Below are 27,171 nucleotides of genomic sequence, written 5' to 3'. Positions count from 1 at the left end.
TAAATATCGATAGTACAACTGGCTCTAATCGATTACCTCACTACATTTTGGTCAAAGAGTACAAGCTACAGCAATATTATTCTAATAATTCTATGATCTTTGGTTTGTTCTTCTGTGATTACAAGGTAACCATCATCATAAAATGACAGTCGATATGAACAGCTGTTAGAGGGGCGGCCATTTTTTCGCTATATACAACGCTTAAACAAGGGGTTTCGTGTATATAACTACTGCAAAGCAATTCCCATTGTATAGTTACAGCCTGTTTATACGTCCATAGCTTATTCACGGTTTATTAGTAAGGTTTTCTGTCTCAACTCTGCATAAGTCTCGTATAAAACTATACACGGTTTATTAGTAAGACTGATAGTATAGAATCGTTTTAAATGGTTGATAGAAAAATGGCACGAGGGAACCGAGTTCGTTTTTCCAGCAAGCTTCTCAATTACGGAATACAGTTTGAAATTGCGTGATTATCTGTTGAAAATGGAGCCTTACTAGATTTAATTTCAAGGAAACGGTTACAAACCAAGATGAAATAAGGAAAATTGACAGACCGAAGTGAATGTTCTAGTCTGCTAAGTTTGAAGTTGTTGCATTATTAAAATGTCAGCTTCGTCATATGCATGGCGCTCGGAAAACTCCAAATATGAATCAATAATGTTGTGTTGTCTCACGTTTGAAAGAAACTGGATCCATTTATAAGGCGCACATTAGAGGCCGTAGATGGGAGCCTGAAGCAGACGTTGTTATTGGTGCTGCTTTGACAGAGTACCTCAATAAAAGCCTGAGGTGATAATCAGCAAAGGTGACTATTCCACACACAAATTTGATACTAACAGATGTGATAAATGGTAGGCCATTTGCGTCACCTCACTCACTTCTATATTTACTAGATCTTATATCACTCGATTTCTTTGTTTGGGATTTTGTGACGTTACACTATGCACAACGACTCAGAGGAAGTGTTAATCTGTAAGACAAGAAAATAGCTGATCTCGCAGAAATTACGCCTGATATGTTAAATCCCACATAAAAAGAATTAACCTCATGTTGTGACTTGTTACACGTTTTGATCCAACGTGATCAAAAAGAATATAAATTCCATATTTGTAGACTGTTGGCCTATGTATATAAAATACCGAAAAATAAAACTAATAGTTTTCATTTTACAGCGTTTTCATTTTGTCTATACCATACTTTCTCAATCTGTATATTATAAAACGGTTTTAGCCGTCATATTAGTTTCTGAGTATTATTTTCATTAAATACGGCTCACAAGTCTTTAAGTGACCTACCGAGTTGGCTCAGACGGTAGAGTTTGGGACTTGCATTCGGGAGGTCCCGGGTTCAAATCCTGTGGCCAGCCAATCTGACTGGGGTTTTTCATGATTTCTCTCAGTCACAAAGGCAAATACCGGATTGGAAATTTGCATACCATGATTCATCAACGCTTCAATCACCAATATCATAAACATTAATAAAAAATCGAAAATCAGTTACATGAACACAAGCCATCTAGGCTACTACACATAATAGAAGCACAGTCTAGTATATACAGTCACAAACTCAATACGTAGGGAATATGCATCCATAGATAGTTGCTAACCACTAGGATCGCTACTATTGCCTCATTACAGACAATGCGAAATAGTGCCGGCACAGTCTATTGTTCGTAGTACCCTCAAGAACTCAAGCTTCGTGACTGTATATATATAGACTGTGATAGAAGCAAGAACTCACCAATAGTAACCACGGCCTGCTGAATACTCACAGATTCTAAACATGCGATATGACCACAGATGTAAAAGCGTGTAAAAATAAACTTAACAAATAAAGTCTTTTAGTGACTTCTTCACGACATTCTTCTTTCATAAAACGCATTTACAAATATTCCGTCATTCTGTAGCTAAATTAAGTATTTTAATTGAAAGACATGAATATTGTGATAATCTTTCTCGTTGCTGCGCCGGACAGTATGAGGGGCATTTCAACAGAAGTTTAAACGTCTTTATATTCCTACTTATCTATACTAATAATAAATCTGTAGCCGAAATTTTTCTGGTAATTTTCGATTTTCCAAAAATAATTGGTCCTAACATATATAATTAACCACCCTGAAACCGAAAATCGCTTTTTTGAAATTTTCGTTTGTATGTCTGTCTGTCTGTCTGTCTGGATGTTTGTTACCTTTTCACGCGATAATGGCTGAACCGACTTATATGATAATTGGAATATAAATTAAGTTCATTGTAACTTAGCTTTTAGGCTATATGACATTCAAGATACGTTATTTAAAAAGGGGTTTATAAGGAGGCCTGAATTAAATAAATCGAAATATCTCGCTTATTATTGATTTTTGTGAAATATGTTACATAACAAATGTTTCTTTAAAAATGATTTCCGATAAGTTTTATTCTTTGCAAGATTTTGATAGGACTGATATTTAATGAGATAAATGAGTTTTAAAGTTAAAATATAATGCCATGTAAGGCGGTATAATGAAATGAAAACAAATTACTACGTCTATAAGGGGCCTATGACAACAACAATCGAAAGCTATTAAACATAGCCTACAGAGAATGTTTCTGTGTTTGTATGAAGTAATATCGAAAGCTAAATTAACCGATTTGTATAATTAATTATTACTTCACCATTGTAAAGTGTAGTTTCTCTAGATGGATATAATGCTATAATGTTATTACAGTAACTTCTGAGTGCTCTCTGGATCAAATGATCACATTTTAATTATTTAAGTACAATTTAAATTAAGTAACATATTAAACGATTTATCCTTCTATCAAACACGAATGTTCCCTGGATCAAACGTCCTATTTTAATTATGTAATTACTTTATATTTATTTCTAACAGGTGCAGCGGAGCGCATGGGTACGGTTAGTTGTTAAATAAAAATAGAGATAAAATAAAGAACAATCAATAAATATGATTTGGTGTAAACCTCCATTTTGTGCTATTTAAAACAAATTAATATATTTATTTTATGAGTAGTCTGATATCTTCCTATTTCATGTGCATGTACTCGTATGTATCTTGTATGAAATGTGTCTTAAGATTTTAGATGCAACGAATTTACGAGCTAGTTTAGGAGAAGAGGCTGTACACATATAGTCTACACAGGCAGATATACACAGAAATAGCATGTTAAAAATCAATTTTACGATAATTTTGTGTAAATAGATTCAATATTTGGTATTAATAAATATTAAATTAAGTTTTAAAACAATGTTTTTCAATAATTAGGTTTATTAGAAAGAATCATTAATAACGGCAAGTTCAATTTTAGACAAAATATAAAGCTAAGGTGCTTGTCTCACGTAAGGGTTTTACTGATTTCTATGTGTTATTCCACTGGTGTAAGATGCTGAAAACTGCTGTTTCGGCGAAGATTTCGAAATCGCCTTTGCTGCATTGTAGTACTTCCTCTATAATTAGAAGTACGATTAAGTCAAAAAAATTAAGTTGTTTTAATTTACAACACAGAGACCTGATACATGCAGTTCAACTACCTCTGCTGAGTCAGCATTCCTGACTTTATTTTTGCTGCCGGCAAAGGTACATCAGATGGAATTCATGCATCCCAAGAAATGGTAGCAGATTGCATCGGTGGCTAAAGGGGCGCTTTCTTAAATATTTCGGAGGTTACATGGTCTGAGCTCAGGCCTAGGAAATGGCGGAGTTGGCACTGACTGGGGATGCGTCAGCGATGGACGATCCAGCAGCAAATAATGCCACTTGTTTCTGGCAAAGTGCACCTTTGTTTCGAGGCGTGTGCATCAGAATATATTTGTTGATTTCATCATTAGACGCTTCAATTAAATTTGGATTATTTTTTTATGTCCTTTGAACAAGAAATACACAATTAATTTGCATCAAGCAAGAAGCGTCATAATAGTGGTAAAAGTCATGGAAATTATATTTCTACAATCACCATAACTACAACTGCTACTAGGCTACACTATTACTACTATAGTACTACTATTACTGCATTTCGTTACTCGGATTCTCTTTCTTTTTATACAGGATTTTTCAAAAGTTACGCATAATTGTAATTTCCTCATCTACAGCGACAATGTTGGAAATTACGGTTATTAAATGTTTTCTTTATGCTGTAAAGCTGCATCTACACAGTTCAATTTTTCATGCGCGTATGCATGAAATGTGGGGGAGAATATTGAAAGAATCAAGCTGAAAACGCACGTTCAATTAAGATGCATACAGATTTTGTGTCTACATGGTGCATCGTGTTGAATGTAATCTTAACATGCATATAAATTAATACATATTAAATATCAGTCCAATATTTAGGCCTACTTGATTCTCAAAAATTGTGGTTGAGCATTCCTTATGCACTCGTATTTACGATAATCTTCAATAAAACTAATCGTTCTTGCCAACATTGTCAGCTTAAAAGATTCACCATCACAAAACAAAAGAATTTTCAGTTTACTCATGGCCACCTAAAACAATCATCTGCTCGCTACATGCTGCTGTTGAACGAAATAACGCATAAGACACCAACCGACGATGGATAGCTTTCAATTGCCGCATGCGCTATCATTTTTAACGGAAAAAGCATGCACAATTGAATGCATTTCGTGCACTATTGCATGCTTTGCTTAAACGCTTAAAATTGAAAGAAAAGTTGAACCGTGTTGATGAACCTTAAATGTATCATTTTCGTAACGAAATGGGCACAATTTTTCCATGCGTTTCTTGATTGATAGAAAAATTCGTTTATCAGGTAGAACACTGCATGACGGTAGGCGTACAATTTTTATATACTTCAATAGTCACTTTTAGATTTGACAATAAGTTGATAGGCTTACCATAGAAGTAATATAGGAAAGTTGGTACTATTTCTATGAAATACTTTCATCATCTGTATTTTTCTTTGTAAGTATTTTAATTAACTGCATTTTATATCCATAGTTTTTATATTATGTTTCACATTATTAATGGCAATCCATGTTTGAGGTTATAGATATCTTGATGTCTATGAAATTAAGGACATTCATAAAGGAATTAAATTAATAATAATAATAATAATAATAATAATAATAATAATAATAATTACATTATTATATTATGTAAATTAATTTTACCAAGTTTCTAAGTATGTAGACATCACCATTTCGATCAAAGACATCAAAGATTATTAGCTAACAATAGAATCAACATAATATACAATGGCGACTTTATGTTTAATTCGATCTCATTATCAATAATGTTAAAATTATACTGATTCACACTTGATTTCATTTAAAGAGTACCGAATGAAATAGATTTTTATGTCCTTGGTAATTAGAGATTGTTTCTCGCAGTAAATAAGTCAACAATGTATTAATCAGTATAATTATTATTTGTGTTCATAAGTTTGGATTCGTATTTGCGTAATGCCATGGGAGAACAAGCAAGTTTCTATTGGTCCACGAAAAGCTGCTGTACGCTGTGTAAAGATAGTTCTGCTCCTAAAATGGGGCCCTGTAACGCGATCCAAAGACGCCCGGAAATAGTCTCCGGCGCTGCCACTACACTCGCGCCATTGCTTCCTACTGCCGCCGCCGCCGCTAGAGACGGGAACCTATTCTCTCCTCTTCGTTTTCCGTAGCCCGCTCTATTAGCCTGTCATCAAAGGAATGCAATGCGCCCCTGACATCTTCAAATTGAAAGCTACGTTCCTCGCATATGTAGAGAAGTCCTTGCTAATGGAAATGATGTGTGTAATGAAAATTATTATCCCGTGAAGACAGTTACAAATAAACTATTTTATTTTGACTATTACACTCTTACTACGTCATACTACTTTTGACCAATAAAACGGTACGAAAGGATGTATTTCAACCAATCATGGCTGCTTATCGCACAATTTTATCGCGTCCTAGCATTTGTTTAATTTTATCGCGTCCCTAGCATTTGTTTCTTTGTTTGCCAACATTTGAAACTGCGCTGGTCTGGACGGCAAAAATATATATAAAATTACAAACCACTCCAGTCGATGCACAGCAGTTTCAAATATGACTCGCAATGGCATTCAAGAACAAGAATTAATAAAAATCACTGATCATACCTATGCATCTTCTGAAATCCGATTTACAAATAAATGAAGAGCAAAAATTCGGAAATCCTGAATAAGTTGAATACACCATGTAGGCCTAAATCAACGAGTTTCACTTCTATTACGCACACGTCCAATATAACATCAATTGAACCACCAATCACATTCAAATTTGAAAATTGTACATTCAATAATTATTCCTTTTAAAATTATTCATGTTTATTTTTTATGTCATCGTCGTTAATTAAAACTTTTCTAACACTTGTGTATATTAGTTAGGTTATGTTATAGCTTCTGCTCTGAGAGGATAAAAAGAACTTCTGCTATATGATATTATGGATAGTCACGTATCAGAGATTGTTTAATATTAAGATTTATTGAATAGTAATAATTACAGTGTCTGTATAAAGACACTACTGCCATCTAGCATGCATCTAGCGTAATATTTGTAATGTTGAGATGGTACAATAATACATTTGAAGACAGTTGTATTTTCGTAAGTCAATTAATATTTTATTGTATTGGAGTACTTCGTTACTTCTAATTTTTATATACTTTCTTCTAATCGTGTAATAGTCAATTAAATCCCACTCGAGTTTTGATTTTCTCTAGATAAATCTGCTCGTGTTCCACTCGCAGATTTATCGATAAAATCAAAACGTCTAGTGAGATTACTGTTGATAATTGAAGTTATGTAAAATATTTAACAGAAATGAACTTACTGAACGTAGTCTTACGTTTTACGCTTGAAAGTGAATACAGAAATGACTTTCTTGACGTGTCTGATTTTTAGCGATTGCGTTTTCCTTCACCGGTTGATATACTCTTAGTAAACTATAATAGTTTCATTTAAATTCTTAAATTGTCTGCACAAAACTGTGTTAAATTTAGGGTTCTTTTTTCTTAACGTATCTCAGGAATAAAGTATTATGTAATTTATTATTAATACAACAACAAATGAAAAGTATTCCCGGTTGGGTTGAATTTCCTGGTTGAGGTTTTTCAGGGTTTTCCCTCAACTGTAAGGCAAATGCCAGGAAATTCGGGCCACAACATCCCTGAATATCACCGGCTTCATTCATCACCAACATCAAATTAATAACAAATCGGTAAACTTCTACAAACGCCATCTAATTCACAACAATAGAAACAGTACTCAGCAATAGTACACAGGCATTCGGATTTCATCTAAACAATTAGGCCTAACTTGCGATATGACCAGAGCTGTTAAAGCGAGTATAAATAACAAAAAAGTATTATAATAATTATATGGAAAAATAGCATGCTTTATGCACTTTTTTCCGAATAATATGAGAATGTTTTGTGAACAATATTTGTTATTTTGTTGTCAGCAGGTGGCACAGATTTCAGTTTTGCGAATCATTGCCGTTTCACACACACACACATATAATATATATATATATATATATATATATATATATATATATATATATATATATATATATGGTTTTATTTAACGATGTTTCCAGCTGCGGAAATGATTCGCTGTCGGTAGCAAGACAGGCTGATTATTTATATGGCTTAATTTAAGAGCCGCTTAAGCAGTTAGTCAAATATAAAGCGGATATTATTAATGGCATATGTGACGCTTTTGGGATTCAAGCAAGGGAGTTTAAGGGACCATATATTCTTCGCTTTACTCTTCCCACTCAAAGCAGAGTCTTTAAGGCTCCTGCATCATATATGGTAGAAGAACTGATGTTATGGCGAATGGAAAAGTCAGAGATATACTAGTGCAACATTAACAACGAATATTATGTGAGGTTATATAATTATAATATTCGTACTTTCCTGTGACATTCTGTTGGCATCATCAATTCTTTTCTACCACAAATTCCAATGGGATCCTGAGAACAGAAAATACGAGTGTACACAAGATCCTTACTATTCCTTTCTCGTAAAAAGTGAGAAAAATACGAATGACCTCTGTTAGGGCTTATTAGCTAGCAAGAGCTTCCGCTGTTTTCATCTCAGCAGGGGCAAAGCTCCGTGAACACATTATATTTAAAAAAAAAATCTACATTATATATTAAAAAAGTAAACAGTGATATGCCATTAGGAAAGTTCAGGATAACAGGCAGGGTTTGGAATTGAACGGGTTACATCAGCTGCTTGTCTATGCGGATGACGTGAATATGTTAGGAGAAAATACACAAACGATTAGGGAAAACACGGGAATTTTACTTGAAGCAAGTAAAGCGATCGGTTTGGAAGTAAATCCCGAAAAGAAAAAAGTATATGATTATGTCTCGTGACCAGAATATTGTACGAAATGGAAATATAAAAATTGGAGATTTATCCTTCGAAGAGGTGGAAAAATTCAAATATCTTGGAGCAACAGTAACAAATATAAATGACACTCGGGAGGAAATTAAACGCAGAATAAATATGGTAAATGCCTGTTATTATTCGGTTGAGAAGCTCTTATCATCCAGTCTGCTGTCCAAAAAATCTGAAAGTTAGAATTTATAAAACAGTTATATTACCGGTTGTTCTGTATGGTTATGAAACTTGGACTCTCACTCTGAGAGAGGAACATAGGTTAAGGGTGTTTGAGAATAAGGTGCTTAGGAAAATATTTGGGGCTAAGCGGGATGAAGTTACAGGAGAATGGAGAAAGTTACACAACACAGAACTGCAGGCATTGTATTCTTCACCTGACATAATTAGGAACATTAAATCCAGACGTTTGAGATGGGCAGGGCATGTAGCACGTATGGGCGAATCCAGAAATGCATATAGAGTGTTAGTTGGGAGACCGGAGGGAAAAAGACCTTTAGGGAGGCCGAGAGGTAGATGGGAGTATAATATTAAAATGGATTTGAGGGAGGTGGGGTATGCTGATAGAGACTGGATTAATCTTGCACAGGATAGGGACCGACGGCGGGCTTATGTGAGGGCGGCAATGAACCTTCGGGTTCCTTAAAAGCTATTTGTAAGTAAGTAAGTAAACAGTGATACGCGATTCATCTTATCCCTACAGTTGCGTAAGACGTTTATGCTGTTCGTGATTGTTATTGTGAGCATGGTTGGGATAGTAATGATGTTTGGAATTTGAAATATAAGTCTGATATTTATATTCATTTCTACCTTCGTACTTTCCGCATTTAAATTTAAAACAAAAGACGGAATAATAAATTAATGATTATTTTAACACATCCCCTTGTTTTCCATTCTTTTGTCATTTTTTCACGAACAGAACTTACTGTGTGATTATGAAAAACGTAATTATTCTTATTAACCGTTTCCAAGTTTTTATTTTTCGTTTTTGAGACTGCATTTCGGCTTTGATTTTATGGTACCTCCTATGTGACAGCACAGAGCATAATTTTTCCAGGAGGAACAAAAAAGTAATTAAATAGCAATAGCTCTACATAAGAATATTTGACAATTCGGTAGAAAACTTTAGTGAATACGATGACGTCATCATCGAGGATCAGTGTAGGCCTATTGATATTTAATTATTAATTTTTTCTTCCTCTTGAAAAATTATATGCTCTATACTGTCACATAATGAATACTATATCTCAAGTAAATTAATCGTCCAATTTGTCTCGGGCATTTTAGATCTTATAAATTGTGTGTTTGTGTGTGTGTGTGTGTGCGTGTGTGTGTGCGTGTGTGTGTGTGTGTGTATTCCCCTTATGTTATGTAACTGATTTTGATTATGTGTAATTCTCTACTTTATTTTATATATTATGTAACTGATCTTGACCATTTGTAATTTTATATCATGTAACTGATCTTGTCTATTGTAATTTCCTACTATATTTTATGTAATTTCTAAGGTATTTTCTTTTGTTTTGTTTTGTAATCAAATTTTGTATCTCATGTACATTATTGAAACCTGGTTGAGTGGAAGAGGCCTCATGGCCTTAACTCTGCCAGGCAAAATAAACCTACTACTACTACTACTACTACTACTACTACTACTACTACTACTACTACTACTACTACTACTACATAGGAGATTTCATAAAATCAACGGCGATTTATGTTAAGATGTACACATGATGCTGTTACAACAGAATATCTTGTCTTTATTGTCAAAGAATGGAGTACGAGATGCAATGAACCTATCTGAAACTGATGTTCATGTTAATAGCAATTGTTCGTGATGTTAAAATGTCGGAACAGTTGCAGGATTGCATAAACAGAACAAGTAATGGTTACATTCGCTCGCATGTAAGTTGATCTAAATGTAATCAAGCTCGCGTCGCAATCTGGGGTATAATATTTCAGATGAAGGCAATAAAGAGCTCTATTAGTGTAATGCAATCGTGCCAGGGACAGATAGACTTTGATCCTCCCACACAGACTCCCACAGACGGTAACAGACTCTGTGTGAAAGGGAACCTCTTCTGAGTCACTCCCAATAACAAGCAATACCGGCAACTTTGCTGATATACAGTTTATCTTGTGCCACGGGCATCCGGATTGAAAATAGGTGGCCAAGAAGACGAATATGGATACTTTAAACAAATATGTTAATCTGATAATACAGTTACGTAAAATGAATTATGCAATAAAATTGTCCTTTTAAGTTGCAAATTACGTTCTGCAACTGTTATTTCTTGGTAACGTATAGGCTTAATTTAATTTAGTGGTCTGACCCAATATTTTGGGTTTGCCCTGCGACACAGAATAGCTCACAATAAAATTTAAAATGAAAAATTATATAAACAGGTTTCAGACAAAAGTGAATAAGACATAAAAAAAATAGAACCAAGTAGAATTTAAATTGAATGTACACCATAAAGATGCTGACGAAATATCGCTACAGAAAATGTTATTATGGTGGTGACGATGGCATCTTGAAGATCTCTCGTCAGCTTGTATTTTTCCCTCCACTTTACAAGGCTTTCGGAATGGTGCCTCTCGCTCCAAAGAAGAGACCGGTAACTGTGATTTTTTCAATGTCGTATTTCGCCGATAGGTACTGAATCGTGGGCTCGTAGATTTTCTTTTTCTTTCGTTCACTTCAGATGGCTGAGTGGCTGAGATTTCAAATCTGATGGTAGGATCAATTATTTCGGCTGTCTGTTTATTCCTATTTATAGCTATGATATCGATCCTACGATTGCTTCCACTATCAGCAATACAATGAACTTCCTCGTGAACGTCTAGATTTTTGGCTCGAAGTGCATCTGCGATCATAGAACGTATGGTGTTGTGACGTTTTATTCTGAGTACTTCTCCTGTTGGCAACTCCCAAGCACATGTGGTAAAGTTTCATACTCACTGCAGTGCCTACAGTGGGTTGTGCCTGTAGAGCGACCAGGGAGAGAACGTACTGGTGCCACCATCGCAGTCATTTTGAGCATTTCTCTCCATTCAAAACTTAATAATCCTCCATGCTTGATGATCCACGAGTTGGCTGCAGGTACTTCTTCAAACAATACAACTCCTTTTCCCTTCTGGGGGTATGCACACCAGGTTTTAAATTCACAGTACCGAAGATGTTGCTTTAATTGCTTCACGGATCCTGTAGCCTCATCTCTGCTCACTTGCAATTCCGACAAGCAACGGGTTCTTATTAGTTTCGTAGTCTCGTACAGCATTAACGTGCTGGTCATTTAGGTTTTCTAGCTTGGTATTGATATTGAGTTGCTGCAGATAGGCTTCCCATGTAGCGCGCATCACTGACAATCCTTTGTATTTGGTACTTGTATATATCATGCTATTAGGAGTGTCGCCTGTTAATTGTAACATTTCCTTTACTGAGTTTTTAATCATATTGTCAGCTTTAATGAGGAATTTTTTTGGGGATCAGATCCACAGATCCAGTTTGAAATGGATATATTAAAGTATAGTTATTACTTATTAGCATAATATTTATTGAACTTATTGGCTATTTCACTTCGTTTGAAAGATGTTATTGTGTACAAAAAGCATTTTTTGATTATCGTTTCATGCTGTATGTTGTGTATAAATTTATGATTTCTGGCCATCTGTTCTGTGTAATCCATCTTTTGTATAGAATTAATAAAATACTCTTTTGGTAGTAATTATTTTATTAATTGAGTATTTAATTTTCACCAGCTCACATTTCTTGAATCATTTGTTTTTTCTTATTTAAATTTAGGACACAAGAGCCAAAAAGAGACTTCACAGTTATGTATCATACATTTTTTCAATGACAGACGTGGAGTTGCAGAAATAGTAAGTGTAAGTGTAACATTATTAAGCAATTTACAAACAAATGAAATCTTTAAAAAGGTATCTAGAAGTGAAATTACTTATGGCTTTTAAGGACCAAAATTATTTTTGTAAGTTGATTTATTATTATTTCAGTTTTTGCCTAGTTGTATTATCCATTTCCTTACTAATTTCAAAAGATAATCAGAAGTTCATTCGAATTCCAACCAAAAGTCAATTGGTTATTAATTTATCTACCTTTAGGAAGTACAGTATATGTACGCTGGAATCTTTGAAGTGAAGTGACAATAATTTAATTGGTCTTGGAACAGATTTGATTCTTGAATATTATATACTATACTTTGTTGTATATTTACGTCTAGTAACCTATTAATGCTAATACTAATAATAATGTAAAGGAATAAAAGAATAGAACATAGCAATACATTTCTCATTATTATTATTCTCATTATTATTGAAACTATTTAGAATAACCTTCCAACATTAAGGTAAAGTACGGTGAGTAAAGAAGTCATTCAGTACGTAGGATCGTGATTTTACTACATGTGGTGATATCTGGTAACAGTTGGCAACACTGACAAGGCGGAAATATTTGCTGTTTGGGAACTGAACTTACGTGATCCTCACTATATATATCATGCTATTAGGAGTGTCGCCTGGTAATTGTAATATTTCCTTTACTGCGCTTTTAATCATATTGTCAGCTTAATGAGGAATTTTTTGGGGATTAGATCTACAGATCCAGTTTGAAATGGATATATTAAAGTTGGGCCGATGAACTGGTTTAAGACGACTAATTTTTGTTGTGGCTGAAGCAAATGACTTGATGTTAGTTTGTTGAGGTGTGTCTTTAGTTTATCCAATAATTGAAATAGTTATTTATGGTACTTGTGAGGTAAGTGCAATAAAGATCACGCTCACAAGTACCATACGTAATTTTATCCGTGACCATAACGAAAAATTATGTTTTATAAAAGAAAATATGTTGAAAATAAGTCCTCATATAATCACATATCATTGCATGGATTTTATAATCGATACGTGTACTAGGTAGGTTATGATGTAGGAGGGCATGATTAGTGAAGAATGGTATCTAAGGCGTAGGATAAATAAATTATAATTAATTATATAATTTTAATATATATTTTTTCACTTTAAACGTGTATTTTCGTCTTTTTGAAGTTTCAGGGATTATTTAGAAGTGTGCACGGGACTAATGCGATTAAAATAATTTCACATTTTACTTCTGTAAACTTAAGAGCAATATTAAAACTTAATTAATTATCGTGTCTGTTTAGCTCAGTTGGCTAACGCGTGTTGTTTTAAAATCCTATAAACCCAACTTCGCAGGTTCAAGTCTCCTCGCATCCCAAATAGTAATATACGTTACAAGAGCGGTATGTTGACGTTTTCATGGTCGAGGAAAAGATTGAAAGAGCGAAACGTAGTTGAGCTTTTTTAATTTCCGAGAACATGAAAACAAACATACCGCTCGTGTATCGTACATTATTTTATGCGAAGATCGTTTATTACATACCTGAAACACGAATTTCTAATTAGTTGCAATGAAATCTCCATGTTGGTTTCTGTTTAATGACGCCAACTTCGGAACAGCAAAATATCTTTTTTTAACATTGTTGCTGTAAAATGTTTTCTGTGTTTACTATACTCCAGCAGGCCATGATATACGTCTGTCTTTTTTTTTCCCCCCAGTCTATAAATGCGAACTTAAAACAAACGGTAAGGTTATGTAATGATTTATTTTTCATTTTAATATTTTAACAATATTATTTATATAACATATTGCAGTAATAACATCGGCATCTGGAATCTCGTTGATTTTTTCACGGCTTCCTTAATGTTACTTGTATCAGGAATGCAATAAGTTTCGTGGAGTAGTAGACTTTACTTAATTTTTGCAAATATTTAAAAACAATAATTAACATTGCAATTTAGGTGAAATTGCAGTGGTAAGTTTTCAATTTATAATTATTACTATGTTAAACGTCTCTAAAAATAATATGTTAAAAGCCTAAAGCAGTAAAATGAATGTCGCGCTTAAGCGGTAAGAAGAGGGAAATCGTTATGTGTGTTACGTTGGGAATACTGAATGTGGTATTTCACACTTACCGCGTATTGGTTCTGTGCGGAAAGCAAGCAAATACGCACGATCTCGCACAAAGGTAAATTATTACAAAATTTTAAAAAGATACATATTAGATATGGATGTAATGTACAAATTACGACGTAGCAGATAGAGAAAAGAGAAGGAGATTGAGTGTATATTTAAGAAATGGTAATAAAGAAGTAGAGGTAGTGACATCTAGTAACTAATATATTAACTTCTTGAGTAATAGTTCAATGGAAAAGTATATGTGTGTACCCGGGTACTAGGAAAATACTAATGAACTGTGAGATAAAGTACAAACTGTGAGGTAAAGTCTTTATCTCGCTAGTGAAATAAAGTAATGTTGAATAAAAGCCTACTTTACAAACGCAAAAGTATTTAGTAAATGCATGTTTTTCGCTGTTGTGTTTAAATTATTTTAACCCTTAAATTAGCAAACTTCATTTCTCACACTAGTTTATTAAACCGTATCGGACTGTAAAGAAAACAACTCTCGTAATGTCGATATTTTATATATTGTACAATATTATAGTACTGTGAAATTTTAATTTTCCTACCAATTTTTTTTCTATTCTATTAAAATTATAGCATTTAGCCTATTAACTTGTTGTAGTCTATCCTATAGGATACTTCGCGAATTTAAGGGTTAAAGAGGAAATAAATTTAAAAAAACAGTTGAGACTGGTATAATACCTAAAACAAATGCTATTTCGTATGCAAATGTCATTGTTAGGTTATTTATAGGTTTTTTTATACTCAATACGGTCAGCTTCAATAATATACAGATCTCGTCGAATACGTAGATAGCATAATCCAATATCGCGTCATTAATTGCATTAAGACTGTTTCATTTGGAATCAGTCCAATATTTCCGTCATAGTCTATCAAGCTCAAATACCATGTTTGATTTATTCCAAAAACGGAGTTGCACGCTCTAACCTATGACTATACCCTATATTTTTCATCCATATCATAATATTAAATAGCCAACGAACATAAATTATTTTTCCCATTATGCCATATAAAATCAATGTTTATTGGTAAGGTTAAGGCCATGACAGTGACCTGGAACTTGTAAATAAATAATTATTGAAGAAGAATAGTGCAGTAGTAATATTCATAAATAATTTGTTTTCAGTTAATATTTTTATTACGTCATTATAACGTAGACCATAAGTAAATTCTACAGTTTACAGTACTGCCATATGATGGAAACTTTAGTAACTTTTGAGTATAGACGATCCTTCAACGGTAATTTTTAGAAAGAAAGCAAGCTTATTTTTTAGAATATTTTTTCTCATATGGTATTACATACATCGCGTTGGTTACATCGCAGTGAAGAATGTAGGCCTACTATTTAACAATATATCAGAGTTTAAACCTTATGGTAACATAGGAGGAATTTCCTCCAATGCAAAAAACATCTTAAGCTCTGTCCCTGTCCACTGCATTTTCTCAGAAAATAATTTTGATCATGACTACTTCAGACAATTATTATTATTATTATTATTATTATTATTATTATTATTATTATTATTATTATTATTATTATTATTATTATTATTATTATTATATTTTGACACAACAGTAATTTGCTATTTCGCCATTCCATGCATTGAATGTAGAATCATAAACTAGTGTGTATATAATAATTTCATACATTATACCTGACTCTTGTCATTATTATCATTGTACTGATATATATTTTTTTCTTCTTTGCAGTGCAAGAAGTAGTGGTCCAGCAGACTCCTTCACAAATCACGTGAGTACAGATCCTTCATTTGTTTGTTGCAAAGTAAGATCTATAAACATTACTGGTAACACATAAAACTACAGCTAACCGTCGACACTTACCTGGGGTCTTTTCTGACGTCACACTCTATTTTATTGTTAACATCTACATCCATATACTCCGAAACTTTCCAATAATCTAGATTTGCTATCTTTTGTTGTTTTAGTTTTTTTACTATTAAAATTATTTCATAATTATATATTGATTTTTCTTTCATGTTTATTGCTTGGGTGCTTGGATGGCCCAAGCTATAGAACACGTATTTATTTTCTAGTTAGAATTATTTCGCAATGATAGTGTTTTGTTGTAATTTGAAAAGTGAAAAAGTGAAACAAAGACAGCATAAACTGCCATGTAGGCTATGGATAAAATGTTGTAGGTTCAAGAGTAATTATTTGTATTTGTAAAATTAGCCTCTTGTTCTTTCTATTGCAGCAGGTGATAGGACCAAAATAATTACTTGTCTAAATATAATAATTTAATTAATTATTGATACAATAACAATTTCCTTTTGTGCTTTATTTCAAGAAAAGTGAATGTGTTCTCTGATAATTGAAAAAAATAAAAACACAGCTGCCATTAAACTAATCAAATTAATTCGTTAGTTCATTGTGAATAGTGAATAATTCTAGGTGCAATAAAAACTTTCAATTTGCTTGTGCTGTATATAAAAATGCTGTAAGCTGTCAAATATCATAATCAGGGGCGGCTTTCGAAGGGGGGCTGCGGAGCTGCAGCACCCCCAGACATTTGTGGCTCTTGTCTCGTTTATGTTGTGAAATATATTTATTATACAGCCTCTATTTAGCGGCTCGAATTTTTTTTTTTATTTCGCTCTCATTGACAAGCACGCAGCCGTTAGTGAAGTCACTTCTTCCCGTGGTGCTGCCAGAGCGAAACGATAGACAAGGACGGATTGGTGAAGCCACTTCCTCTCCTGGAGCTGCCAGTCTCGTCTCGAATGCTTTCCGCGTTAGTTTTACCCCTCCCCCTGCTGCCCTTCGCCGTGAATCCAGAGTTTCCAGGCGCTGCAAAATTTGCAGCAGTTTGTCAGTAGCGCGCAGTTTTAAATACATTTTTTTTAATGTTGTGAGTATAACAAGTGCAACAATGTTTAATTCTGTACAATATTTGCAGTCTATTCAGTTCAGTACCTTAACAATTCAGGAGAAATGTGAAATTAAGTGCCCATCAGTTGAATCTCATAGATGGAAAGGGCCGCTAAACAAAATAGCCTACAAAGCTCGCATATTTTTTGCTAATTTATCCAGTATCCCTGCTTTCTTCTCTCGATCTCCACACAGCCTGTATTAGATTAATGTGTTTCAAAGACAATTCCATCAGCTGGGGCAACAAGATGGAGTTTTAAAATAAGAACAGTAAATGTTGTTCATGAGAAGAAGGAGCCATTGCTAGAATGTTTTCAAACCATAATGGAATCTGAAACATCTAACAACATCACAATAAATGAGGCAAGCGCCCTGGTGCGTACTCTTGAACATCCTGAATTCAATTTTTGGCTCAGTTTTTTTTTTTTTTTCATTTATTAATGTATCATGTAGATATATTATACAACCAACTGCAACATCGCCAGTTAGATATTTCTAAGGTTCAAATCTTCATATAAAATAATTAAGTTATGGTTTATTTCACGACACTCGCAACTGCGGGGGTTATATCAGCGTCGCCGGTGTGCCGGAATTTTGTCCCGCAGGATTCTTTTAAATGCCAGACAATACGGAACAGTGCACGGTTGAGCAGCGAGATCTGTGAAAATGAAAACCCTAAAAAGCGTCGTAAGGTCGAAGGGATTCAGACAAGGGTTGCGGGACTCAAGGAAGTGTGTGACCTCATTATCACACAAGCTAGCACCCGATTCCAGTTAATAGATCATCTGATATTATCTTCTCATCTGTGTCAAGAAAAATTTGAATGCTACAAAAGATCATTTCCTGAAAATGACCTAAATGTATGTGTGAAGCTTTTTCCAATGTCCGATAAAGACAAACTAAAAACGTAACTCACTGTGTTATATCAGAGACAAGAATTCAGAAATATCAGTGATCCAGTCAAGCTCTTGCAGTTTCTTCTATCTGAGAACTTGCAGGCCTCATTTTCAGAAGTTGTGGAACTACTACGCATAGCTATCGCCGTACCAATGACAATTTTCGAACCAGAAAGTTGCTTTTCGTGCTTGAAGAGAGTAAAATCCTGTCTTAGAAATACGGTAAGAGAAGAGAGACTGACCGCATTAGCTATGTTTTCCATTGTAAAGACTATGTTAAACGACATATCGGATTTTAATTAGAAGTTGATTAAAAAATTTGCAACCTACAAGACAAGGCGCATGGAACTAATCTTTAAATAAGATAAGTTGCATGGTTTATTTTTGTATGCAGCCCCTCTGAATTCAGTACCCACGAGCCGCCACTGATCATAATTATTAACAGCAAATATTCTTGGGGTCAAGAAAGACTCCAGGTAAGTAGTATGAAATTCTAGAGCAGCCAAGTTGCGAGGGTTAATACAGAGACATCATTTTATTTTTACTAACATTTTTAATATTAACCTGGCTATACCTTTCTATTAACGATTGAAGCAGGAAACACCGTTTGCTCCCCCTTCCACGACGGAGTTCGATGATACTGGCGTAAAATACAAATCACTTTAATAGGTATAGGAGGGAAGAAAAGTAGTTCACCCATTTATGTAAACTAGGAAATATCGCGATTTTGAGTTTGATAATTTTCATTAGGTTTTTGTTTAATCAAAATACAGTACTGTATCAACACTTAGTGTTTTTACACACGAATTCAGCTATCCATTCGGAAGTATTAATTATGCAGTGTATATTGTACTGTTACAGCACATTAGCGTACAATATAGAGAATGAAGTTAAATTGAAAAATAATCATAATATGGATATTTAAACACATTTTAGAAATTGGTGGCCGTTCATTTCGATACAGGCTTCAGTTCTTTTGTGCATATTATCGCAGTATAGACTATTGTACCTAATTCCAATTACCAGTTTCGTCCTTCGTACGAGTAACTCATGTTGAAATAATTCTGTAACTACTCTATAAAAGAGTATCTTACGTACTGTAAATTCAATCTTCACTTCTGCCCGATCCGAAAAGATAAAATCACTCAGAAATGCTATCTACTGTCCGTTCAAGTGGGTTTGTCGCAGGGTTGTAGAAAGGGGGGGGGGGAATCACGTGATAGTTAATTACTTAAGGAGGCCCTTTTATTTGTTATTTAAACACTTGTATAATATTACTTAGACGTCCAATTCCTAACAGAAATTAATGTTTTCAGAAAAGAGCTAAGATAGCCCAGCTACTAGACTTAACAGAGGGGCGAACAGAAGCAGGTGGGGGAAACCGGGATGCGACATAGGGAAACGGACGACAGTACCCGTACGAAAATATGATTCAATATTGAAAGCTCTTTCGTCACTGGAAAACGCGAACATATTTCTGAAACGTATTATACTCAGTAACTCAGTACTGCTTACGCGCCCTCGGCTCTGTGTCGTGAAGGGTTGGAAGTTTACTAGTAGAAGGGGTGGGAGTGAAGTACATTCCAAAACTCAGGTACAATAAGAATTGAAGTAAAAATAAAATGATGTCCCTGTATATCTACTGAATACACAGCATGAAAAAACTTTGTTACGCTACTACGCAGAAATTTGTCTCTCGGCGGACGAACCTAAACAAGGAACGTACAATCGCATGTGTTCTTTGTTAACGGTGTGCACACTACTACTGCGTACATAGTTGTAACAGTGCTTGCCGATAGCAATGATGCCGCGTAACAGTGTAGGGAAATTTCTCAATCTGTACTAGATGGAAAATGATTATTTCTCCCCACAGCTGTATGCATTATCGATGTTTTCCTCCTTAACCCACGCATGTTCTATTTCAAGAAAACAATATAGCCTAAGACCTTCCTGAACCACATATTACATGGAACGTTTGGCACTGTCCCAGAATCAGTTTTCCTTACTTACTGTGTAGATGAAACTAATGATCGAGTGTCGTATGAAGTGCAGTATTTGTGTAAGTAGGCCCTAATTGATGAAAAGTTCTGCCACTGTTGATGATTATTAAATTAAATCTCTGCTAGCACAAAATATGAAACAAAATCATATAGTTTCTGCCTTTCACTTTTTTTTTTAGTTTATAGTGAGGATCGGGTAAGAACAGTTCCTAAACAGCAAATATTGCCGTCTTGTCAGTGCTGCCAACTGTTACCAGATATCACATGATCCTTCGTACTGAATGACTTATTTACGTACTGTACTTTACATTAATGTTGAAAGGTTATTCTAAATAATTCAATAATTTGTAACATATTTTCGTAGGCAAACTATACGAGAAAGGGATCAACATGTTAGGTATTTTGTCTGGCAATACGAAATTCATTGGCTTGACTAGACAATTGATTCACGAGACCTAACCTAAAAATGTATTTTGTTTGACCACATGAAATTGTTAGTACTAACTCCGAAAACTTACCTGACTATAGTCTTGAATTATAACCACAACGCAACACATAAAATAACTATTATGTATTAATATTAATTAATTAGAATGTTCAAATTTCACTAGCTTCAATAACCAGCTCGGAAATCTAGTAGAATTTTAATTTCATGGAATTCCAATACTGACGACATTTGCCTCATCTGCCAACATAACAGTTACAAAATCACTACCATTTGTAGTATTTATCAGTATCGAAATTCTAAACGAAGTTGGTAAAAGAAAATTCAACCTGCAAACTAGAAAATCACCAGAATCCACTAGCATATGTTGTAATAGGGGAAAAAGGTTAGGTTTCACACTTAGGGTATGAAGTAACTTGACCCGGACTATATATGGGTACAGACTAAGATGTTTTCTTAGAATTATTCAAACTGTGCTGTAACTCCCCTGAAGATGTCTGGACATCTGACTAACACTGTTAATTCTATAATAATTATTTCTACTTATTTCTTTATTTGTCTGAAACATCACGCCACAGTGACATCATTGTCTTCCAGATTTATTTTATCAGCAACAGAACCAGTTCCCTGAAATCCCCGCAATTACAAATGGAACATGTACCTTCTCTTAAATTGTTAAATGTTATAAATTTTCTCAAACCTTGAAAAACTCTTATCGGTTTCGTAATAGCTGTATCCTAATATTTAATGATAGAGCACGACTTGAAACTTCAAAATTCTTATAGCAGTACTAATAAAATCATTAATGTTTTAATCAACAAAATGGTAACTATGGAACTGCATTAAGTAACAAATGAAGACCTAACATTCTAAATGTGTTAAGTGTCAATCGTTCAAATTTCATTTTATTCAATCTAAGGGAGGAACATTCATTTGCGATTAGCGCGTCTAGCCGCGAAACCAGGTGGCCCGGGTTCGAATCCTGGTCGGGGCAAGTTACTTCGTTGAGGTTTTTTCCGGGGTTTTTCCTCAACCCAATTTGAGCAAATGCTGGATAACTTTCGGTTACGGACTCCGGACTCATTTCACCGGCATTATCACCTTCATCTCATTCAGACGCTAAATAACCTGAGATGTTGATACAGCGTTGTAAAATAACTTACTAAAATCCATATGGGAGTATCATACTAAATTGTCTTTGTCGTAGCTCAACTGTAAGTGACTCATTCGTGCGCCAAAAGATGGTGTTGTAGGTATCTCAAAATGCATTGCGCAGTATGTTTTTCATTAATATCTCAGAAAGTTGTTTTTGGCACTTAGCACATTTAGAATGTTAGGTCCTCAAATGAAGAACCCAACTGTTTGTCCAACACGTGATGTTTTTGTTTTTTTCTTCTATCTCAAGTATATATACTTATTTTGTTAAGTTTATTTATACACGCTTTAACATCTGTGATAATATCGCTTATTAGGATCTGTGGGTATCTCAGTAGACCGTTTTTACTATTGTCGAGTTCCTGTTTCTATTGGCGTGTGTTATAGATTTGTGTTCATGTAGGCTAACTGATATTAGATTTTCATTAGATATTGGTGATTAAGGCGGTGATGAATCGTGGTATATAAATTTCCAACCCGGCATTTGTCTTTGTGATTGAGGAAAACCATGAAAAACCCCAGATTGACCGACCTCGGGGTTTAAACCCGGGACCTCCCGAATGCGAGTCTCAGACGTTACCGTCTCAAGTGTAATAATATTTATAACGTTTTAAATTTTGAAATGATTTTTGAATCGCGCTATATTTCATGCGCATCACTCCCACTTAAGTTGACTCGTAGTAGCCTAGACCAGAGATGTAGAACTGGGGAAGAGAGGGGTGGAAGCATGGGGAAAGAGTTTGTTCCCCGTCCACAATTCCTCGGTCTTGAATTACGTATCTGTGACATCCTCAAACACACTGAATACATATTTCCTCTCCCCTTACCGTATCCAATGACGTATGGGGGTGAAAGGAAGGGACGAGTCACGTGTTTCGGCTTGTGATTATGCCACAATTGTAGCACATTTTTGCATCCCTGGCCTAGACACTAGATGTGACACTTGCACCGCGAAAGGACTTTCAATGTGCAAATTTACACCTTCCGGCATTTCCTTTTTCTTCCGACCCTGCAGTCAGCTCGTTATGCTGCTCCTCCCCCCTCCCCCCGTATGTTGCAGCTAATAGGTTACGTCCATTTTCGGTTTTCCTCTTTAACATTTTCTAGAGTTCCTTCAGTGAAGCAGCGAACTCCGAAGTGAGACAAGTGGCCAATAGGCTTGGAGTTCACATATGCAGTTTTTCACAGCCCCAATTCCCTTGCAAGGACGTGTTTTCGCGTACCGTTAAAGTTTCTCCTCTCATTTCCCTCTCTCTTTTATTATTTCATACACTAAATGTCAACAAAATGTCATCAATAATTTAGGATAAATCGTTACAGGCAGTGACAAATAGCATGGCCATTTCATTTCATTTTTTCATTTCATTTTTTCATTTCATTTATTGCATTCCATAGATCTTACATTAGTAATGACGCTTTAAGATGTGGAACAAGTCAAAATTTTACAAGATTACATGACAATTTTTACATTTTTTTACAATTTCAGTTTCACTTTTTTACAATTTTTTGGCGAGATATAGTGAGATGAAGTGAGTTGAGGCCGAGGATTCGCCAACAGTTTACCTGGCATTTGCCTTATGGTTAGGGAAAACGTCGGAAAAAACCCAACCAGGTAATCAGACTAAACGGGGGTGAAGTGAAGTGAGGCCGAGGACTCGCCATAGACCACCCGGCATCAGTCTCACGGATGGTGAAAACCTCGGAAGAAATCAATCAATCAGACCAAAAGGGGGATCCAACCCAAGCCCGAGCGGAGTTCCGGATCAGCAGGCCAGCGAGTCTGCCGACTGAGTTACATCGATGGCTCTACTAAAAATATACAGTACATAGCCAATCAGATTATTAAATTTACAAACCTAAACGATTATTCATCAGTTGAGTTATAAAATATAATACATAGCAAGTAAATTAATTCAATTTAAAGGCATAAACAATTCAATCAGTTGAGATATATAGAAGTTGATAATACATATCATGCAAATTACTTCAAATTACAAGCATAAACAATTCATCAGTAGAACTGAATAATTTTGAGGGGAAAATTGTCCCGAGGCCGAGTATCGAACCCGAGACCTTTGGTTAAACATACCAACGCTCTACTAACTGAGCTACCCGGGAACTGTCAAGATATTTGCTAATATTAGAGTTCCCGGGTAGCTCAGTTGGTAGAGCGTTGGTACGTTTAACCAAAGGTTCCGGGTTCGATACCCGGCCCCGGAACAATTTTTCCCTCAAAATTATTCAAATCAACTTTACAGAGAGTTATACCTGAAAGCTTGATTTGCATCAGTAGAACTATAAGTTACAGATTACTATTCAATTTAAGCATAGGCCTATACAATTCTTCAGCCAAACTATACAAACATATACAAGATAAAGTAAATGGATTAATTCAATTTACAAGCATACTTTCGTTCAGCTATACAAAATTGTACAATTCATATCAAGTAGGTTAATTCAATTTATAATCATAATTAATTCATCAGACGCCCTAACGCCCATAGTCATTTTTTTTTCGGTATCACGTTGTTGAAAACGTGTATTTCCACGAAAATTGTGAAGTTCCTTACAGCACTGCATTACTTGGGAAAGTAAAAACCCGTAACTTAACTAGATTAAAATATATGAGATTACTCCGTCGTTAAAAACTGTCAAGATATTTGCTAATATTAGAATGTAAATGGGGTCGAACTATTTCCGCATTCGAGCCAAGTGATGAAAGCAGTTTCTATTAATAAACTTCAGTCTGTGCAACATATGCTGTTTTGTACTTTATGTTGCTCTACAAAGACCTACCTCTATGCAAGTTTCACTTTTGTAGTTATTAAAAGTACCGACTGGGAGTCTTCTAGCTTACAGTATATGCAGCGAGTGATATCATACATAAAGTTGCGACATTTCTGACATGAAATCTCCAGCAAGAGGTCTTGTTGCATAACATCCATCCCAAGGAACTAATAAGTTACATCTCTCTTCCACTATATTGCTTCTGATCTTTGCGAAGTTTATTTGCTTTGGCTCAAAGTACAGTGTGTCCCGTAGAATCACTACCACAAAGAACCCTGAATATCTCCTAAACTAATAGTGACAGAATAACCGGACTTAGATTTTATGTTAGAAAAACTCACCGAGTTTCAATAGATCTCCACATGTGCGCCTCCGGTGGCCCGAACAATATCAAGACGGTATTCTATCTCCCTCCATGTGTTCCGCAGCATTACATGTGTGACGGAAGCACAAGCGTCTATTATCCGCCTTCGGAGGTCAGTCAGGTCCTGTACTGGAGTTCGATAAACAATGCTTTTTACATATTCCCAAAGAAAGAAATCTGAGGGGGTCAAATCTGGTGACTTTGGAGGCCATTCAATGGGATCTTCCGATCCACTTATTTGGAAATCCACTTGATTGGTGTACTGTGGAAGGGCTCCATCTTTTTGGAAGAACTCATCCGGTATTTGCGGGACTGCATAGTTCTCCAGCATATCTAAGTATATTGTCCCTGTCACTGTGCTTTCAGCAAAGAAGAAATCTTTTATGGACAATATTGTGTACAGTCGACTTCGGAATACCCAGCTCTGAACTGGCCCGTCGAATTGATTTCCTTGGACTGCGCTGAAATGCTTGCCTGCGGACACTGCTTTTTTGCCGCTTCCCTTCTCCTCAACACAGAGCCTGTTTCCAACAGCTCTGGAGCATTTGCACCATATTCCTGCCTAAATCGTCTTTGCACTGCAATTGGGAACTTCAATTCGACTAACCAATAAAATTTCACTTTCTGTTGTATCGTGAATTCCGCCATTTTAACTCTATAAGCCGGTTTCTTCAACCTTTGTTAAAATGCACCTAACATAGCATTAATTAACTGTAAGTTAAAAGTATAAATTGCTGTTAAAAATATTGCGTTTCTTCAACTTTACATTTCATATTTTAACATTCTGTTTGTTAACTCTCTGTTAGGACCAGAGATTCTAACCACAGTCTACTATATACAGTCGCGAAGCTTGAGGTGATTTTTTGCAAATCTCGTGATAAAGCGCTCCAAGCGGTTAGCAACTAGAAACAATAGACTGTCCACGGTCGACTTTGGACTCTGTCGTATTTCCATCGAGTGCTAGCTCGTTGCGTATTTCACATTGATGCTTGTGAAATGTTCGTTATTGGTTGTAATTAAAATGTTAATGGCTAAAATACAATAATTGGAATAATAATATTTTACTAGAGACGTAGAATAATTAAATTTGTTTTAATGAAATTTTATTGATCACGTTTTATTTTCAATTCTGGTGGGATTATTATTGCTTAGGCCTACTTTTTTTTTTTCAAAGGATATGTTTTTAATTATAGCTGTTAATTTTGTTGTTATTTTTATTTGTTACTTTACTAGAGACGTAGAAAAAGTCTGTTACAATAAAATTTATTGATCACGTTTTATTTCCAATTCTGGTGTGATTATTATTGCTTAAATTCATTCCACTTTGTTAACTACGTAAACCTACACTACAAGTACCGGTACACTTAAGTTAATCCATTAATTCATATTTCCATTATTATTGTTGTAAAGGGAAATGCAATTAATATTTATTGGTTTCATAGTTAATTATCGCAATAATCTTGAATGAGTGAAGCGATTATAGTAAATTTCAGTTCGTTTTGCACAAACAAAAATAATATTAACCTATTTCTTGCAGGTATCTTCGAGTTTATGGTGGAATTTAATATACTTCATTAAAATAATAAATTAACTTTATGCATTTAATATTTCAATAATGGAAGGAAGGTGTTAATTTTTCGAAAAGAACACGACGACGAAAGTGTAACATATTTTGTCATCTGCTAGGAGAGAGATCTGCGATGATGAGGCGATAGTAGCGATCCTAGTGGTGGGCAACTATCCATGTTTGCATTTTTACTACATATTGAGCTTCGCGACTGTATATAGTAGACTGTGCTATAACCAAGTAGAGGCTCACTTCTGTTTTCTGAACTCTGACAATTGCGATTCTCGCTTGTTTCCGTTGTTTGATTCAGAGAGGATAGAATTCTTTCTATTCTCTCAGATTTGATTTCTGCTTCTTTCCTCGTCTGTATCACAATAGCGTGGAGCGGCGTATTGATATTGCTGTTATGACATGGAAAACACTGGAACAAAAAGAAATCGTGGGACTAATTTCTCTTCATTCGAAAGAAGCCTTCTGCTGGAAATTATTTCGCAGTATAAATCAATTAATGAGAATAAACAAACAAACGGATCTAAGTTAAAAGGGTAAAGTGAGGCTTGGCAGAAAATAGCATATACCTTTGAATGAACTTCTATTGTGTCAAATCACAGAAATCATCCGCTCTGTTTATGTATTCATGGATATCATTTTCTAAATAATCCAGATATATA

At 34.9% G+C, this 27,171-nt stretch overlaps 1 protein-coding gene across 17 annotated transcripts in view; it reads left to right on the top strand.

The window, feature by feature from the left end:
* The window catches only part of sls (sallimus), a 959,631-nt gene that overhangs the window by 618,629 nt on the left and 313,831 nt on the right, over positions 1–27,171 (top strand). For all 17 annotated transcript variants that reach the window (XM_069830434.1, XM_069830438.1, XM_069830435.1 and 14 more), the window contains one exon: positions 16,108–16,147. In XM_069830434.1, coding sequence (XP_069686535.1) covers positions 16,108–16,147 — 40 coding nt within the window. The remainder of the gene's footprint in view (positions 1–16,107; positions 16,148–27,171) is intronic.

The sequence above is a fragment of the Periplaneta americana genome, chromosome 7 (assembly GCF_040183065.1).
Source record: "Periplaneta americana isolate PAMFEO1 chromosome 7, P.americana_PAMFEO1_priV1, whole genome shotgun sequence".
In the NCBI taxonomy this organism is placed as follows: domain Eukaryota; kingdom Metazoa; phylum Arthropoda; class Insecta; order Blattodea; family Blattidae; genus Periplaneta; species Periplaneta americana.
The sequence above is the reverse complement of the archived record's forward strand: the minus strand, read 5'-3'. Positions and strand labels throughout refer to the sequence as shown.